The sequence below is a fragment of the Purpureocillium lilacinum genome, assembly GCF_023168085.1.
Source record: "Purpureocillium lilacinum CBS 284.36 DNA, scaffold_2, whole genome shotgun sequence".
NCBI classification, from domain to species: domain Eukaryota; kingdom Fungi; phylum Ascomycota; class Sordariomycetes; order Hypocreales; family Ophiocordycipitaceae; genus Purpureocillium; species Purpureocillium lilacinum.
Window position 1 is genome coordinate 4,872,414 of NW_027072112.1, and position 18,723 is coordinate 4,891,136.

The 18,723-nt window shown below is 59.7% G+C and overlaps 4 protein-coding genes across 4 annotated transcripts; 3 read left to right on the forward strand and 1 right to left on the reverse strand.

The window, feature by feature from the left end:
• Positions 1–1,711: 1,711 nt before the first annotated feature.
• Positions 1,712–5,507, forward strand: PLICBS_003230 (uncharacterized protein; the record flags this gene model as incomplete). The annotated part of the gene is made up of 6 exons (XM_065600186.1): positions 1,712–2,143; positions 2,387–2,446; positions 2,585–3,726; positions 3,779–4,126; positions 4,249–4,872; positions 4,928–5,507. 6 exons carry the CDS (start codon positions 1,712–1,714, stop codon positions 5,505–5,507), a joined length of 3,186 nt encoding a protein of 1,061 aa, XP_065456258.1.
• Positions 5,508–6,115: 608 nt separating this feature from the next.
• On the forward strand, positions 6,116–7,680 carry PLICBS_003231 (autophagy protein 17; the record flags this gene model as incomplete). Its single annotated transcript, XM_018322965.2, has 2 exons — positions 6,116–6,655; positions 6,709–7,680. 2 exons carry the CDS (start codon positions 6,116–6,118, stop codon positions 7,678–7,680), a joined length of 1,512 nt encoding a protein of 503 aa, XP_018178195.2.
• Positions 7,681–8,446: 766 nt separating this feature from the next.
• PLICBS_003232 (putative choline transporter, neither null mutation nor overexpression affects choline transport) lies at positions 8,447–10,268 on the reverse strand (the record flags this gene model as incomplete). The annotated part of the gene is made up of 3 exons (XM_018322966.2): positions 8,447–8,767; positions 8,821–9,846; positions 9,912–10,268. The coding sequence occupies 3 exons, from the start codon at positions 10,266–10,268 to the stop codon at positions 8,447–8,449; spliced, it is 1,704 nt and encodes a 567-aa protein (XP_018178196.2).
• Positions 10,269–15,809: 5,541 nt separating this feature from the next.
• On the forward strand, positions 15,810–17,342 carry PLICBS_003233 (uncharacterized protein; the record flags this gene model as incomplete). Its single annotated transcript, XM_018322968.2, has 1 exon — positions 15,810–17,342. One exon carries the CDS (start codon positions 15,810–15,812, stop codon positions 17,340–17,342), a length of 1,533 nt encoding a protein of 510 aa, XP_018178198.1.
• Positions 17,343–18,723: the final 1,381 nt, after the last annotated feature.

Here is an 18,723-nt window from a genome sequence, read left to right on the forward strand (position 1 = left end):
AGAAACTGGATGTAACCCTGAACCAGACACAGGAACCCCCCGCCCGGAGGAGGGGCGGGAAAACGCACCGGGCCAAGTGTCGGTTCGGTCGGGGTTTCGGGGCCCTGGCCGTGGCCCGGTTATCGCCGTGCAGATCGGCCCTCGCAATGGGCCGCCGTGGAGACTGAGAGATGGGGAGTTCTTCGGCCCCCCAAAGTGCAGAAGGTGTGTTCATGTGCCGGCTTTCTCAAGCCTTTTACAAAATGAGGATTACAACATCGAGAAGCAGCTTCACTGTGTCATTGCATTTGCCAAGCTTTGAATTCGGCACCATGCAGCGACTGCAGGTGCAGGGAGACGCAAAGTGGCTTGGTGCATTGCAGCACAGCCGTCGCAGCCGTTTCCCGGGGACGAAGAGCTGAGATTCGCAGTCCATTGAAGCATCTTAAACTGTGACTACACGTTTTCTCGGAGCCTGGGGGATCCGCCGGCGCGGCGCATTCGACCTCGGGTCCTGCCCATCAGGGCAGACGCATCGGAGGGGGCTAACCTGGGTCCTCAGCCAGCCGAACACCTCGCCAACTAAGCGCACGTCAACTTAAACGAGAACGACGACACAAAACCGCAGCGCCCACCTAAAACTAGCTGGTGCCTAGTCAGAAGACCGGCATCGGGGGGATGCGTGGGCGCGGCACAACGCGCTTGTCGTCGCTTGCCGTTCCACGGCATGCGGGTAATAAGTCCAAGTTGGGTGGTGGGTGGGACCTGGGCAGTGGACACGCAAGGAAATGGTTCACGGGAATAGTACATGTAGAAGACGAGAGTCCTGAAGGATTCAAAACTCCGTCCTACCATGACACCACAGCGACCACACACACAGAGAGAGAAAGGTGCGCAAAGCAGGGGGCGCGGTTTATTATGTGTGCCTGCGCTGCTGCTCCATAACTTGTAGACCGTTTATGGCGAATGCCGGTTGCGCGAACCCGACAGGGGGGCCGCTTGTTTGCAGGGTTGAGAGATGGGGAGGAGAGGGGGGCGGCGCGCCGTCGGGCAACTCGGAGTTGGGAGTTTTTAATAATCACCGCTTCAGACCTCGTTCGTTTGAGCAAGGAAGGCGGTACCCATTCTTCAATTCTCGAAGCAGGTTTCAACTGCGACAAGTTAGCAGAGTTGTCCCCCAGAACTGGTCCGCAAACCACGACATCACGCTGCGCCGCCACTCCCGTCTGCTCCGACTCGTGTCCGCAGCTGACAACACGAGTCCCCGGACTGGACGTTCAAACGACGACAGAAGCAGCCAACGTCATCGGCAACAGCGGTTGTCTGGCGCAGAGCGGGTTGTCTCCGTGGGTTGCCTCCGACATGAGGAACCAGAATGTCTGGCAGGGAACGCGCCAGACATGTGGTTGACCAAGCGGCGGCGCGATGCCGCTTGGAGTACCCGGGGCGCAGCGGTCATGAGACTAACAGCAGCTTCGACCAACAAGACCGCTGCGGACTCCCCTTGATGGCCAGCCTGCTGCGGTATATCGACGGGCGGAACTATCAAAGAGCACGGCTAGCCGGTCAGGAGCCGAGCGTATCCATCACCGTCTCACCGAGAGCCGTCATCGTCGAGTACAACGACGACGGGCTTCGAGAGGGGGACGTGGGTTCACTCTGTGGCTTTGAAGGCCGAGAGGGACCAGAAGAAGCCGCGACAGAGCGGCCTCCCTCAGGGAGAAGGATCCGCATGCGCGCGCCGTCACCCGTCTTTGCTCACGCGCGCCAAGTCTCCCTGCAGTCTGGCGATTACACATTCTCCTTTAGGCCATCGCCGCCCGAGCCGCCGGCGCCTCCGCGGCGGGCGATCGACGGGGACGGCACGGGGCCCCTTTGGGAGGAGGAGGCGGAGGAGGCGGCGGCGGAGAAGGAGAAGGGCCAGGAGGGATCGAGCAATCGAGGGCCGCCAGCGCACGACGGCGTGACAAGACTGACGCTCTTACTGCGCGAAGAGGGTGGCGGCATCCGTCTGGCCAACCAACAGCCGTCAGATGATACGAGTTTGAGGAGGCAGGTCGAGGATCTCGAGCCAAGTCACCTGCTCTTCATGAGGCAACTCCGTCGGATGCGCATCATCTTTGTGCTCGAGGACAAAAGGCCGCTATCAGAGCGCATGTTTAGCGTGGAAGCCCTCGATGAGCACATCGAGGCTGTAACGGCGGCGCAACGGACCGCAGACGGAAGACTCGCAACGCACGAGTCTCGATACTTCGTCGTCAGGACTCCGCCCCAAAGCACCACCACGACAACCCCAAGCACGACCGCTAGTCGTCGAGACGGCAGCCATCCAGCTGACTGTTCTGAAGTCGTACTTGCGTTTCCCATCGACGCGGATTGTGTCCCGGCTGTGGAGTCACCGTTACAGCAGCAGCAGCAGCAGCAGCGAGTATACCGCTTCTTCCCCCTGGGGAACTGGGGTTTCAAGGTGCGTACATGTGCGGGCGGCCGGCCGGCCCACGCCAAACGCCAACAGGAGGCCGGACACTGGGCCACCGCGCCGCTGGCACCCCCCCTGGTCCTGCGATCTACCGCTTCCCACTGACACACGGCCATGTGCCTGCAGTTTCTGTTGCAGTGCGGCCTGCTCTCGGAAGAGATATTGACCCATCCAGACCACGGGCCCGAGCTGTTGGACCGCATCGCCCGGGCCTTTGCCCACGCTTCGACGCTTCTACACCAGCACCCAACGCTGAGCTACGTTTGGCCCAAGTACCTCCCGTCGCAAGGTCATGTCACGGGAGATCCGCGGGCAGGCTTAGTCGGCAGGATAAACGAGCATCTCAGGGACCCCGTGGGGCGGATGCGTGCGAAGATCTTGATCGGGGGAGGCGAGTCTATGGCGCCGACGGCGCTGGAGCGGTGCAAAAAGGAGCTCGTGTTTCTGTACCTGACAAGCAGGCAGCGATCAGTCCGAGACGATTTCCAAAACATCACAGTCCTTGATCAGAATCTGGACCCCGTCCGACCCGCCGATCAGGATGTATACCTCCCAGGGAGATCCCGCTACAGTCCCGAAGATCTCTTCCGCCCCGTCACAGCGGGAGAGGGCTCACGAGAGGGCGCTCCTGGCTTCGCGGCATCCTTTCTACACCCGGAGATTCTCAGCAATGGGCCAGAACGACCAGATTCTTCCCATCCAGCGTGGGAGCAGTGGCTCATCGACTCCATCGGCATCCAAGCGCGGATCCGGCTCATCTCTCGCGCGGGCGACTCTCCAAGTGCGGCGTTTACGTACGTCGCCAAACATCGCCATGACGGCCTCCTTGATATCCTCGAGGAGTGTTGGCGCGTCGAAGGCGAGCTTGTCCTTGCCAATCCTCAGTTGCTCAACTGTGTCAAGCAGGTGCCGGTCCCATGCCTTTCAGGCTTCCTCCATCCGCTATGGGAGACGTATCTGCCGCTCGAGGACCTGCAGAGGCGCTGCCTGCAATTCATGGAGCCGCGGGAAGCATTTCCCTTTGTCGACCTCGGCGGGCAGACATCGGCAGGCGACCTGGCCAACAAGTGGTCCTTCCTGTACACCCATCTCGGCGTCTCCCGCAACAACGACTTGGGCTTCCTCCTCGACATTCTGAGCTACGTCCAATTGGCGAACCTGAACGGCATGTCGATTTCAAGGTGTCGCAGCGTGGTACGTCTGTACTGCGAGCTGGAGAGACGATGTGCCGAGTCCATGGAACCGGACTCTCTACGCGACATCTGCCGGTAGGCGCCGATCAAGGGGTCTTTATATCGTTGAAGCTGACGCTCAGACCAGATCATACGTTGAAGATATCCAGGGAATCATGATTCCGTCTGATTGTGGCGCGACGTCGACCTGGACAGACGCCAAGCGCTGCGTCTGGGGCCCGCCGTCGCTGCAACTGACGACTCGGTACCAGCTGGGCCACATGTACGAGCACGCACTGCAGCTGGGCCGTGCCGAGCTCGAAGCCCTTTCCTCCTTCTTCCGGGTGACCCTGGGTGTGCGATGCGTTACCTTGCAGGACCTGACAACGGAGCTGGCAGCGCTGCGGGACGCGGGATGCAGCGACCTGTCCCGCGTGGGGCGCGTCTACGAGTGCCTGAGCGTGCTCATGACCCCGGAGACGGAACAAAAGACAAGGTACGTGATGAAGACGTTTCTTTTGTTCTTCTGCCGCAACCTGAGTCAGAAAGAGGGGTTTGTGTTTCTGGCTGTGGCAGAAGCGGTGCTGGCTGACTGTCCACGTCACTTACACGTTGCAGGCAACAGTTCGACAGCGATCCGCTCATACTAGTCGCGCCTAACGGCCAGCCGCGATGGCTCCGAACGTCACAATGCTTGTGGGCCAATCCGATTGGCGTCGACAATCGCCCTGCGGTAGGCTTGCACTACGGGCCGCTCGAGAGTCTGTTTGTGCGAACGTTGGGCGTGGGCTTACTCACGATGGACATGGTATACCATCGGTTACTCGAAGTGGAGAAGCACGAGCCTCCCTTTGCAGAACTGAAGAGCGGCCTGTGGTTGTTGAGCTCCTTGCTGGAGACCGCAGGACAGAGCAACTGGCCCGACGCCACACCGCTTCGCCAGAAAGCCGTATTCCCCGTGAGAAACCCTGACGGCAGCATCGTGGCCGCGTCAGCGGAGACGGACTTTGCCATCATCGACCGCAAGTTGCTGGGTCAGCAATTCGTTTCGCAGGTGAAGCTGCTGGACTTTTCGCTTGAGGAGGTCGCCCTGTTGAAGCCCTTGTTCGCCTGGGCAGGTCTCGGCCAGAGATACCTCTCAGCGTGCGTTTCGAACATGTCCTTCTTGGGGAGTGATGCCTCGCAGTTCCCTATTTCGTCGCTGAGCCGTGACCTCTGCCACAAGGCCCATGCCTTGGTGCGGTACGCCTGACCAACAGCCCATGTCCTCGGGAAGCGCGCTGACGTGACGGTACAGCATCGCTGCCGCGTTTGGTAGCCCGAAGTACAAGCGTGCCGGTCCCCGGTTGTACGAATTCCTGCGTGGCACGAAAGTGGTCGAAACAAATGCCATTTGTTCTGCGCTGAGCATCACACAAGACGGACGAGTGGTTGGCTCGCAAATCGTCCACTCGCAACCGCTGCACCTGGCTGAGGAGCCCGCAGGTCTGCGGATCTATGTCCCACGCGACAAGACGGCACAGGATGTCTGCTTCGCGACGGTGCTGCCGCGGCGGCTGGCGCAGTGGTTGATGCAGGACCCAGTGGCGCCGGCGTCAGCACCGATGCCAGTAGACGCCAACCTCGTGGCCATCCTCGGCAGCGTGTTAAGCGTGGACATGCCAGTGGTCGAAGGCATCCTCGAGCATGAAGGCATTGGCCAGGTGCATTTACCAATGACGGCCCAAGCGACTGCTGTTCGAGAAGAAGGTTCGGCCCTGCAGCGGGCGGCGTCCCGAGGCGATGGCAGCCGCCGGATAGCTGCGCCGCCGACGCCGTCATCGTCCAGTATTCCCAGCCCAACGCACCCTGCAGAAGCACCTCAGCGGCGGGGGTGAGGACGCAGCTTGAGCGTGTTGCACAGCGTGGTGTCACGACAGATGAGCATTGCCCGATTGACCAAAGGCGTCTCCGAACGGAGGAACGACGCGAGGATCGGCGCGAACGATGTGCAGACTGCAGACTGCAGAGACACGACCGCCAATGGACGACTGGATTCCATTCGGAGGATTGCTTGGATCAGCCGGAGCTGCGCCGGGTCGCGGCCGGCCATGAGACCATGAACCTGACTGTAGATAATAATCCATCACTTAGAAGGGGGGGAGAGTGGTGTGTGCATGGCATGCCAAAGAGGGAAATGAGGACATTGCCTCTTTGGGCCAACCCGTCACCTGACTCGCCATGTGGTCGTGGCGGGTGGTGCTGACTCGGGTGATGATGACGTGCCGGCCTTATCGCAGCTCTCGCCCGCTTATCGCCCATTGCTTCGGTCGGGACTGACTCTCCAGGTGCATCGTCGTGACACAACCATCCTTGCCCGCGTGCATCACCTCCATCCAACAACTCTCCCCCAGACCCCCGGACGAGCTTCCCAACATGTAGCACCAGCTCGCGCTCAGCTGTGCCTCCAACCACGACACCAACATTCCCATACAGTTCCGCAAACATGGCTGCCTCACCGGCCGCCTCGTCCCGCCCCAGCGCGGCATCATCGTCGTCGTCGACCTCGTTGCGGCGCTCCGATGGCAACCATCATCATCTGGCCAAGGAGCCATCAATATCCATCGACACCCTCGTCAACCATCTGCTCGTAGCGAAACGGTCCCTCTCGTCGATGAACCTCGTCCTGCGCGCCAATGAGCTCGCCACCTCTGCACGCACCTCGCACGAGGAGGGCGTCATCCTCGAGGCCCAGGCCGGCTTCCTCCGCAGCTCCATCGTCGATCAGATTGCTATACTCGTGCGCGTGCGTCGGAGTCTACATGCCACATATGACTGGGGCAAGAGGGATTTCAAGAAGCTGATTCGCGCCATGGACGAGGTAGACGGCCAGCTGGGCGCTACAATGGACATGTTGAGCCACACAGACGTGCAGCAGGAGCTGCGCCCAGTCGGCGAGGAGAAGCGCAGCTTGCTTGACTTTGTGGACGAAACGAGCGTCCATGGCATGCGGGAGGCGATGAAGAAGAGTATAGAGGAGCTACAGGTCAGTCATCCGTCCGACGTGCTGGCATGGCCCGAGGCTAAGAATTACATCAGGGCATCCAACAGTCATTCGACGGAGACCTTTTACGCTTTGAAACGGATATTCGCAATCTCAAGAAGGTCGTCAGCGATGCGAACCAACCGACCGACGAGGACCGAGACGCACCAGCCACTCCAATGCTCATCCTACTGGAGAGCATGGATGAGCAGTCGTCCACCATGGCCCATTTGCTCACGTCACTGACCAAGCACTTTGACATGTGCGTTACGGCCATCCGCACCACCGAGGGAGCGGCAGCCCTCGCCCGCCGCAAGGCCGCCGAGGTGACACAGTCCCAGGGCAGTGACGGCGTTTCAATATCGGGCGTCATTGCGGAGCAAGAATCGCACATGTCCGATCTCGAGCCCAAGACGGCCGAGGACCGCGCCGAGATGCTCAAGGTCGTCATACAGGATGCCGGGGAGGTCGACGATGTGGTACAAGAGATACAAGAGAGTCTCGCCGCAATAGAGCAACAGCACGACGCCCTCCAACAGCAGGCCGACGACATAAGCCGGACATATCTAGGCATGCTGGCCGCGTACGCCGCGCTCGGAGACATTGGCGACCGGCTGGCCGACTACCTCGCCGCCGAAGAGGACTTTCGCACCCGCTGGGAGCTGGAAAAGGAGGTCGTCTTCGGACGTCTGCACGAGATGAAGGAGATGCGTGACTTCTACGAGGGGTACGCTAGCGCATACGGCAGCCTGGTTCTGGAGGTGGAGAGGCGGCGCGCCGTGGAGAAGCAGGTCGAGACGCACTGGCGCAAGGCCCAGGAGAGCGTGGACAGGCTGCTCGAGGCGGACCGCACCGCTCGGGACGCATTCCGCGCTGAGGTGGGCGAGTTCCTGCCGACAGATCTGTGGGCGGGCATGCAAGCGCCAGTGACGCGGTGGAAAGCCGTCCGCCTGGAGGAGGGGTCCGGCGAAGGGGACGAAGCTGGTGGGAGCCTGGCCACCAGCATGACGGAGAAAGTTGGCCGGTAGCAAGACATGCCGCGTCGCCACCGCCTTTCCTTTCCTTTATATTTCGTTTGCCTCTACTTGCCAAGCGGTATTTATTCTGGGAAGCGTGCAGGGTTGTGTATAAAGCTGCGGCGAGGATTTCATAGACCTTTTTGTACATAACGGGCGTGTACTACTGGATCAGATCACGGACATTGGTACGATAGCAGAACGGGTAGATGTTTCTGCAACACGAAGATTGCAACACAGCGCTCCACGACGATCCCGCTACTGCTGACTGCGGCTGGCCCGTGTTTTCTCCCCTGGCTAGCGTGCGTGTACCTGCGTCAGCCACCCGAGGTTGGGTGGTGTGAGGCATACTCCGTTGTTGCAGATAGATTCGATGCATGGCGCAGAAAGGGTTCGTGTTCTCGTATTCATCCGCGATGGTGGCTTTGGTCTGAGGGGACGGGCCGCTTCGCCAAGCTGGGTATCCAACAGCACCTGCCTGCACAAGAGGTGTACAAGGGAGTCCTGGAACGCGTAATGAGCAATATCGTACGAGCGCTGGTGTGGCGGCGAGATGAGGTCTACTTGAACGGGTAGATTAAATGTCGAACAAAGAAACTGTACAACTAATCGAGGGTATTGCTCAACAACTGATACTGTCGTAACCCCGGCTTCCCGACGTACTCGGTCTAAGACTCTGACAAGCTTCCTCAATGGTATCAATCAGTCTCATCCGCGGTCCTTACATTACCCCTGCTTTTCTCTCTCTACCCATCGACAGACAATCCGCCGCAGTACCTCAGCGCACCTGGATCGCCTGCTGAACCTTGGGGAACACGCGCACCATCTCCTGGTACAGCTCCGGGTGGTCGTTGATCATGACTTGCGGGTCCCAGCCCGAGGCGACGAAGATGGCGTCGATGCCGCTGGACAGGGGCGTCGTGAAGACGTGCGCGATCTGGAAGCCGATGAGGTACGCAAAGGCTACGACGACGGCCGTGAAACCGCCGTCGCTGTTGTATGCTGGCTTCGTGAAGATGAGGTACAGGTAGGCCAGGAGGGCGCACGCAAAGGCGATGAACATGGCGCCAAAGGACAGCACCGGGCCGATGAGGCATTCCTGTCTGATGTCAGTAGGCGTTCCCAAGCGCATATGAACACGACGAAACTTACGTTGACGAGCGCATCGATGCCGCGGTCCTTGATCATATTCCACGTATCCTTGGCAGCTTGAAAGTACGGCTTGCCGTACAGCGCAATGTGGCAGAACGCATATCGGTTCAAGAACTGGAGAGCCCACTCCAGGAGACTGAGCAGGCAGTTGATCACGCAGAAGATGACGTATCCGATCATATCCCCGACACCACCGCCGCCGCCGACCTGGTCCCTCGCGACGGAGCAGACCTGGCGCAGGAACTGGACAATGGCGACGAGCAGGCTGCCCAGGCTGATGGAGCCGAAGCTGTACGTCAGCGCGCGGCGGGCGGCGCCACGAGTCGCGCCCTTGGGGAAGTTGTGCACGCAAAAGTACCAGGACCCGTAGACGCCCGAGATGGTCGTGTGGATGGTGTTCTTCAACCATTCGGAGATCCAGTACATGGCAAACGTGATGTAGACCATGAGGCCGATCAGCGTCGCCTTGCTGCACCCGCTCCCGTCGGCGCCGCAGTTGGGGTTCTGCGGAGACGGCTCGTACTTGACGTATATCGCAACCATGGTGACGGAGAACCAGGCGGCAAAGGCGGTCGCGACGAGGCCGCCGATCAGGCTAACGAGGTAGACGTGGCCGTATTTCTTGCTCACGTTGATGGCCGTCTTGAGCATAAGGGCGGAAAAGGGGATGCGCGGAATCCATGTCCAAAAGGCAAAGATTGTGAACAGGGCGAAGACGAGGAAGACGATGCCGGCGGACCAGTACTTCTTGTAGAGGTAGAAGATGGCGGTGCCGAGGGCCCAGCAGATGTTGAGGATGCCCGTGATCCAAATGAACTGTTTCGGGAACGCACGCGCGAGCCATACGTAGCCCCACGAGAGGACAAAGGCGACGACGAGGACGAAGGCGAAGAGGATGATGGTGTTGCTGTTGAGCGAGAAGCTGTTATTGTTGCTCTGGTAGATGCCCGAGCCGGAGCGGCCCGTCACGTAGCCGTGGATTGCGATGCCCGAGACGACGACGAAGCCCGCAAAGGCGGCGAGGAACTGCGCGTGTAAGCTTTGACTCAACCATCACCCTCTCGTATCGCCTAGTCGGCAATTGCACGTACCAGTAAACCAGCCCACCAGTCATTGTACTTTGGCTTCTCGACCTTGAAGGCCTGATCGAAACCATACTTCTCGTCGTTGGCCTGCGGCGGGTTGAAGCTGTATGGAGGCGGTGCGCCGTAGCCCTGCTGGTTGTGCTGCTGCGCCGCCTGCTGCTCCGGGTCATAGCCCTGATTGTTCCAACCTTGGTTGCTGTTGTTGTTGTTGTAGTAATCCTGCTGCGGCTGTTGCCATTGTTGCTGTTGTGGCTGCTGCCACTGCTGCTGCTGCTGACCATACTGTTGCCCGTACTGTTGCCCATACTGGGGTCCGCCTCGCTGCTGCTGGCCCCCATTCGTGTAGTCGTCGGCCTCGCCCATGGTGGCGGCGGCGGTGGTGTCGCGGTCGGCAGTTGAAATCGATGACGATGCGCGCACGGAACCACCGAGGCTTCAATCGCAAACCGCAGTCGGCAGCCTGTGATGCGTTGCGCCCCCGTGAAGAGTGACAGGCGCGTCGGGCAGTTGAACTGGTGCGCGGTGTCGGGACGTGTTCGTTTCCCGGCGCAAGCAAAAAAGGGACACCGCAAGAGGACGAGGGCTTGGATGGATGGATGGATGGATGGTGTGAGAGAGGGAGGAGGAGTGTGACCTCGCCAAGAAGAGTCAAGCGAAGGCGGTGCTGGAATGCCAAGCGGGCGATGGGGAAGACCAAGACAAACAAACAGGCATACTCTAGGCCAAGCAGACCCGTCGCACCAAGCAGACCCGGCAGCAGACGGCAACGCTAATAAACCGTGAGGACCGCCTGGGCACAGAAGCGCATGAGATTGGATCCCGTTCACCCCTCCCTCGCCGATTGCGACTGAACTCTCTCTCGTCTTGAGGGGGCGCCCGGTCGCGCGTTAGGTGGTGGTGCCGGGTTCTACCACGCAGAGTTTACAAGCTGCCCCCCTGGCGCTGGAGTGATGAGGTCATGGCGCAAGCTCCAGCGGCCATAGCTCCCGTAGAGCGGGCTGCCGATCGCCCCCCGGCAGTCGACTGCACCCGGCTAGCCGGGCTCTCTCTGCCCTGTGCGCGGGCGATCGGATCACGGAAACAGGCCGGTCCTGGGGCGCTGGCCAACCACCACAAGTGGCCGCCCAGCCGCCCTATGGAAGCCTGCAGTGTCCACCGCAGCAGCCCTGCACAGCTGGAGAACCCGCCCGGCGGCGTACACCCTTGGCGCGCGGTAGCCGAGGCACACCAGGCCTGCTGCTGGCCCCGTCACGCTGCCAGCAGCCCAGCCTGGAAAGAAAGCGAAAGCGAGTTGACGTGTCCCTGCCATCATCTCCTCCCCTCGCGGTGCCACGCGCATGATTCGGCCGTCGCATTTCCAAGGCTTGGCATCAGGAGCGAGGTGACGCGACATGACATGATCCCCAACTGTCGCCTTCATCCGCAATCTACGAGTCGACAGGCTAGTGCTGGACGCTCACAGACATGGCGCGGTGACTTTTTGATTTGATGCGCGATCGCAAACCAGCCCCGGGAACCCAGACGGGAGGCGGGCAAGGCGGGCACAGCCGTGAAACCGAGTCAATGGTTCAGAGGGTACGCACGAGCGCGAATCGTTCCCTGTGGTTGGACGGGGCATGTCAACACGAATGTCCTGCTCAACCACCAGCCGCCCAAATCAGCCTCCACCCAGACGCCCTCCACTGCCAGCGGCCCCCACTTCACCGCACTACCCTACAGCTTGGGACGCACCTCGAGTTGCCCAGGGGCCGCCGGCTCTCATCTTGAATCTTCGAGTGACTACAAATTACTGTTGTCATTGTTTGAAGGGATTGATTGAGCTGAAACGTACTCTCAATGTAGACTTGATTGATGTAGTAACTCTGATCTCGCCCTCCACGATTTATAGGATCACCAGAGCATTCATCGACGGACATCCATGTGATGCGTGAAGCCATATTGCAAAGCATGCATCGCACGCCGGGCCGCTTCAGCTGTTTCCTCCGCCACGCTGGTCCAGCTCCGCATGCTTGCCTTCTGCCCAGGTAGCTAGCAACTCAAGTATCCGCGGCCTGTCCATCTCCACGTTGTCGATGTGATGTAGCAAAGTCCAGAGGAAACGCGCGTCACGGCCGGATTCGAGAACTCGTTTATATGCAGGAGCGCGAGCAAATAATGCCTAAACCTGGTTGTTAAAACGTTTGCACCGAAATCCTTTGATACTTTGAGCATTACCTCGTAGTATTCCCTTGACCAACTCGTGTACTCAGCCATTTTCTCGGGCGTGTCTCCGTCGCCGCATCGTCTTGTGGACGGCTCGAGGTGCTCGTTTAGAACCAGATCAGCCGTAACGATCATCTTCGGCTCCGACAACAATGCCGGAACAACCGCCCCTTCCTCCTAATCGAAGACGGAAGTTATGCGCATGTCGTCGGTGTCAGTCTGTGAGATTGTCATATTGTGTATTCCGAAGTCGCCATGATCTAAGACAAAACGATACAGGGTGCTCTCGTCCTCTTCGCTCGATGGATGTGGAAGAAGGTGCGGTACGAGCTCCTCTAAAGCCTTTATAAGACTATCTAGAAGATCGAGATGCGGATGATTGATGAAAGGTTGCATGGACTCCCGATGTCGAAGCGCGTCCTGAACCTTGCTCCTTAGCATCAACTCACATACTTGACGGCTTGCTCGGAGATTAGTATTTGGGAAGTGGAAGCCGCGGCCGAATCCCCGGCGTACGACCCATGTGGAAGAAAAGTCTCGAGGTAATTCGAATTTGAAGAGCTTTGCTGCGGCCTTCGCAGCCTTTCGCAGCAGGCGAGACTGAAGCACGTTAATCAAGAGCATGTAACACCAAGCCACAGCGGGCACCCGATAAGCTCACCTTTTGTTCCCTGTTCAACGCCCTCCACCGTACGTAGTCGTACTTCTCGCCTTCTGCTTTGTCAAACACAAATATACCGCGACCGGAAATGCCATGGACAGACGAGAAAGAAGAAGCGGTCGGTACTAGAGGGAGTCGGTGATGTACCGGTCTGCGATTGAAGGGGGTTCCGAGAGGCACCAAGGTTCGGTAAACGTCGAGCTCAAATTGGCTATCGAGTAGCTGGATCTGCTGAGTGTCTGACTCCCGATAAGCCCTGTTGCAGGTGTCCCCGCGCGACACGCGGACGACTACGTCTGGCCGGCTTTTAAGAACAACGTGGAAGCCCTGCAGATATGAGCATCAGTGAACAATCCGCGCTGATCTTTCTTTGACGGGGCAAACGCACAAAGTAGTGGGCTCCATAGGAGACGAGAGGAATGTCCACGATCGTCGACTCGAGGCATTGCTCGATCTCGACAAACAAAGCGCGGGTATCCAGTTTACCCCTGAAGGGATTCCCGAAGGGATCTAGGCCCTGCTGAACCAGCCCCAGCAGCCCTCTGCCGTCCCATTCCGTTCCAGCTGCAGACGTTGGCCAGGGATCGAGGATGTTGCTTGTATCTTCGCGCGACTCCATGGATGCCAGCCGACAAAAAAAATTGCTTCCTGACGTACTGTTGAGCTAAGTTGAGATGCGTACGTTGATTCTCCGGTGGTTAGCGGTTTCAAGATGGCGACAGTATCGCGTGGACAAATGGTAGCACTTCGAAGTCTGTAGGCAGGGCGACTGAGTGCGAAGTTTTGGCGAATTGCCGTTTGAGCAGGTGCAACCGGGAAATTTTCTGTATTGGCAAGGTTTCTGTTCGCCTGAGGAAGGAACGGCCCGACACTTTGACTGTGTCGTCGCCCAGCTGCCAGCTGCCAGCTGGCTGCCGGCTGTCACGCCACCTGGACAGACCCGGCCCGCCATGCCAACGCAGACTTGTTCAGTGGCCATGCAAAGCTGGAACCATCTGAAGTTTTACCCTGGCGCAATAACGCCCCGATCTCCAGGTGGGATCGCCTCACGCCGCTGAACAGAAATGGCTGCTCATTTCAACTTCTGCGCCGGCACACAATACAGTCTGGACGAAGGCTGAGAGATTACATTCGTTGCACAAGAAGCCTGGAGCTATGCGGCACGCTCCAAGGGCCAGGCAAGCGGGTGACCCCAGACTACCTGAACATCAAGAGATGGCTAGCTCATGACAGACGAGCAACAGGCGGCCCCTTCCGGACCCAGTGGCCTGACGTGGCATCACAGCCCTCAAGATTAAACCGATCACCCAGCAAAGCCCAGCTCGGCATTCGGGCTTTTCGCTTTGTCAATGGTTTTGCAAGTCTGTAGCTACTACGAGGAGGTAGCAATCGGAGCCCGCATCGGAGACTCAACGGCGGGAGCAAGCTATTACCCACCGACATCGCGGGGAAAGCTCCATGGAGGAGGGACCGTCGATACCCGGCCTGGATCCGCAATAGCGGATCCGCTCGGGGTCCTGTCGGGTCGAGCAGTGCGGTTGGAGTGAGTCGAACCGACCGAGGGCATCCCGGGGTACCTGACTCTGCAAGTCCCAATGCCAAGAGGTGACTCTGTCACGCCCTGACAGGTGGTCGACGTCCGGAGTCGGGCCACTGCGCCCTGTAATCATTCCCGTTTTGACCCCCGACTATTCCTCTGGAGGAACAATGGCCCCATGGCTCACGTCTGCACCCTGGACGTATTATGCAATGAGAACTACGCGACCGCAGGCGATCTCGCACCCGTCCGCTGAGGCCAAATCAGTGCGTTGCGGAAGCAAGTCCGGCGCGAGGGCGCGAACACGCAGGCCGGCAGGGCCATGAGTCGTACGAGCTGCGGCGTCACGCTACAGTACCGGACGCGCCCGGGCGGCGGCATTAGCAAACGGCGAGCCAGCCTGGCATGCCTCGAGACGACCAAGGGAAAAATCACGCGTGCCCGGTAAAATCGGGATCAGCGTCAACCAGTTCCACGGAACGACCGCGACGCCGCCCGCGCCATCGTGGCAGTCGCGCTGTCCTCCGAGTCCCGAGCTCGTATCTCCTCCTCTGCCGTCGGACAAGTGATGGTAATTTGGGTCGCCAGCTGGCCAGGCCCACCGCTGGGAGCAGCGCCATCTGCCGCCCGTCCACCATAAAGCTTGGCAGGCATTGCGAGCAGTCTTATCGCTGGGCCATCGAAAAATTTTCCCTTCTTGGGCCCAGGCGACGCCTGTTCTCGCAGCCCATTGGCCCCGAGGATGGTGTCCTTCTAGCGGATCGGTTTCGCCGACTGTGGCAGATTCGCCCCAGGGCTGCAGCCGCGGGCTTAGCAGGGGAAAAATCTACGGTGGCGGCGGCGCTAGAAGTGGAGGAAGGCTTCTGTGAAGAATTCCAGCAGCCCTGCCGTCATTTTTCTGCAGGCAAGGGCCGCTTGCGGCGCCGCATCCCGTCCACAGCCGATGCTGCGGCAAGGGGGTGGCATTGCGGCGCCGGGCGCAACGACGACTGTTCGCCCCGACTTCCGGCCTTGCAGGCCAGATGGAGGAGGCAAACGGCTTTCCGCCATGGGCTAAGAAAAGCTCGGCGGCCGTCACGCACGTGGAGTTACGTTTCATGGAGGCTGCCGCTGAGAGAAATTTGCTCCCTCCAGGTATGGGGCGATGGGGCAAAGCCCAAGAGCATGGTGGATGGAGGGATCTCCACGACGGTCGAGAGCAGGCAGCCTCCGGCTGCTAATCTATGGAGGAGCCGTATTGCCGTCCTAAGACGGTCCGAAAGGCACATCCCGCATAAAGGGCGTGGAGCTGCCCCCTCTCCATGCTCGCGAGCCTCCGTCCCCTCCAGTCCGTAACTGTGATCCATTCTGCTGCTGGCTCGTCGAGCAGCATCACGAAGATTTTCTTCGCCTCCTCCGCCTCGCTCCTCGTCAGGTAGACCTAGTCCCCGGCGACTCTCCCCCTTGCGTGCCCGCTTCCGAGCCAACGAACGAAAACGTCCTTCGACACGACCCGAGCGTCAGGATGGCCGACATGTCGACTCCCCGGATGAGCAAGGACAAGGTTGTCAGCGAAAAGCCCAGTGAAGATGTCGAAGCTGGCGAGACTGGGCTCAAGCGCGCCCTGCAGGGCCGCCACCTGCAGTTCATTGCCATCGGCGGCACCATTGGCACGGGACTCTTCCTGGGCACGGGCGGCGCGCTGTCCAAGGCCGGCCCTGTGTCGCTGCTGATTGCCTTCATCTTTGTGGGCATCGTTGTCTACTCCGTCATGACGGGTCTCGGCGAGATGGCTGCTTATATGCCTGTCGCTGGTGCCTTTACTGTTTACGCCTCTCGTTTCGTCGATCCGACTCTGGGATTCGCCATGGGCTGGATTTACTGGTTTAGCTGGACCATCACATATGCACTGGAGCTCACAGCTGCGGGTCTCATTATCCAGTACTGGAACGAGAGCCTCAGCATCGGTATCTGGATCGCCGTCTTCTGGGTCATCTTCACGGGAGCAAACTTCCTCCCGATTCGATGGTTCGGCGAGCTGGAAATGTGGTTCTCGAGCATCAAGGTCGTCACCATTGTCGGTTTCATCATCTTCTCCATCTGCGTCAACGCTGGAGTCGGCGACCAGGGCTACATCGGCTTCAAGTACTGGGTGTACCCGGGCGCGTTTGCCGAGTACATGGTCTCGGGTGCCACGGGCAAGTTTGTCGGCTTCTGGGCTGTGCTCATCACGGCCGGCTTCAGCTACCAGGGCTCCGAGCTGGTGGGCATCGGGGCCGGTGAGACGGAGAACCCGGGCAAGGCCATTCCGTCTGCCATCCGTTGGACGTACTGGGGCATCTTCACGCTCTTCGTTACGACCGTCTTCTTCATTGGCCTGAACGTGCCGTACGACAACGCGGACCTCCAGAACACGTCGACGAACGCTTCCGCCTCGCCGCTCGTCATCATCGCGAACCTCGCTGGCGTGCAGGTGCTGCCGCACATCATCAACGCCGTTCTGCTCACTGCTGTGCTGACGGCCGCCAACTCGGACGTCTACTCGAGCAGCCGTATCCTGATCGCCCTGGCAGAGGAGGGCCACGCTCCGGCCTTCCTCAAGGCGACGAACCGGTACGGCACTCCGTACTGGTCCGTGGCCGTGTGCGCGTCCTTTGGACTGCTCGGCTTCCTCAACCTGTCCAAGAACGGCGAGACGGTGTTCAACTGGCTGCTCAACATCACGGCGGTGGCCGGGTTCATCACCTGGTCGCTCATCAACATCTGCCACCTGCGCTTCCAGAGTGTGATGCGCGCCAAGGGACAGTCGCGATCGGAGCTGCCTTACCGGGCTCCGTTCCAGCCGTACCTGTCGTGGTTCGGGCTCTTCTTCAACGTGCTTATCCTTTTGACGAGCGGATTCACCGTGTTCATGGACTGGGACACGAGCAACTTCTTTGCGTCGTATATTAGCGTCATCATCTTTGTTGTTTTGTACGTCGGACACAAGCTGGTGTTCAGGACCAAGATGGTCAAGTTGGAGGATGCGGATATCAGCATGGGGCGGACGGGCATCTGAGGCTGAGAGGAAGATGCGATGAGAGCTGGGCATGTGTTGTTTCCGGAGTACTGCGGTCGGGTTCTGTTTTGCGCATGCGCGAGTCACGATCGATCGATTGCATCCATAGTAATGATACCCCCTATGGTGTTGCTTGTTGCGATATGTGGTTGCATGAGGTTGTTTACGCACGTGCCACAGCATCGCGACCGGGCGAATGGGAAGCTTACGCGGTGACATGCAGCCCTGCAAAGCCAAGCTTTGAGCTCTCGCTGGCTGGTGTTGCTGGTGGAGGCCAGGGGTCGATTTACAGAGGGGAGCCAACCTTGTTCCACCAAGTCCTCTTTGGGCGGGCAGAATTGCGGCAACACCCGATGCCGCAGAGGAGTCGACACATTCTCTACCTTATTCGACTGCCGGCATCTGACAGCTGCATGGCTGCGGGACGGCTGGGCAAGTCATGCCTGACGTTGCCGCGTCTGCGGGCGCAGCTCAATGCGCTTGCTGCCGCATCGGGCAGTCGCAGTCACGGCAACGCTTCTCCGAGCCGTTGGTGACGCGAATGGCAAGTCGTCGCGTGCCGCCCGCAGCAACAGCAGCAACAGCAGCGGCACCAGCAGCGCCAGCACTTTCACATGTCAGGCGGGCGACGCAGGCCAGGGGTCGGATTTTTTTTTGTTGGGGTTCGTGTTGGCAACTGGGTTCATGGAGGGGGGAGGGGATCTAGGCCGCATGAGGCATGGCGTCGCGATAATGCATTCAGGCCCCGGAATGTCGCCAGCTGCTTGGCTTGCTTCACCTGAGCAACACACGGCGCGCGCGCTGCTGCAACGACGCGCCGTCCGTCCGTCCGTAGACTTGCGCTTCGGGAAACTCCAGCCAGGTCAATGAACAAGGAGAGGAAAAGGGAAAGGGAAGCCGGAGGGGGGGCAGCGAGGCACCGCATCAGTGGCGGCGGATCCAGTCCTGATCTGGGTTCGGTGTGGGCGTGCCACGATCCATTCATCGAGTCTTACAGAGGGGCGACGGCCGGGCCTCCCTCCACACGCCTCACGTCCAAGGCCAATGACGGGCCGACGAATCTGCTTGGTGCTTGTTCGTGGAGGCGGCCGCGGGGGAGGCGAGCGAGGGGAGTTGGGGAGCTCATTCACAATGGGGATATTCGCAGGGGGGGCTTGTTCGTCGTCCGGCAGCTTTATTATACGAAAGCCGCCCGCCCGCCGTCCCGCGATGGCGTTCTGTGTCTTCCAATTCTCGCCGTCGTTTTGGTCGCGTGCCTTGTTTCCTCTCTCGTGCCGCTTCCCCCAACGTTGGCTTGACCGACAAGCCGGCCGTTGCACCGCCTCCACGACTAGAGGGATACGCTACCGCCGTCGCTCTGCTTTCGGGTCGTCGGGCGTCG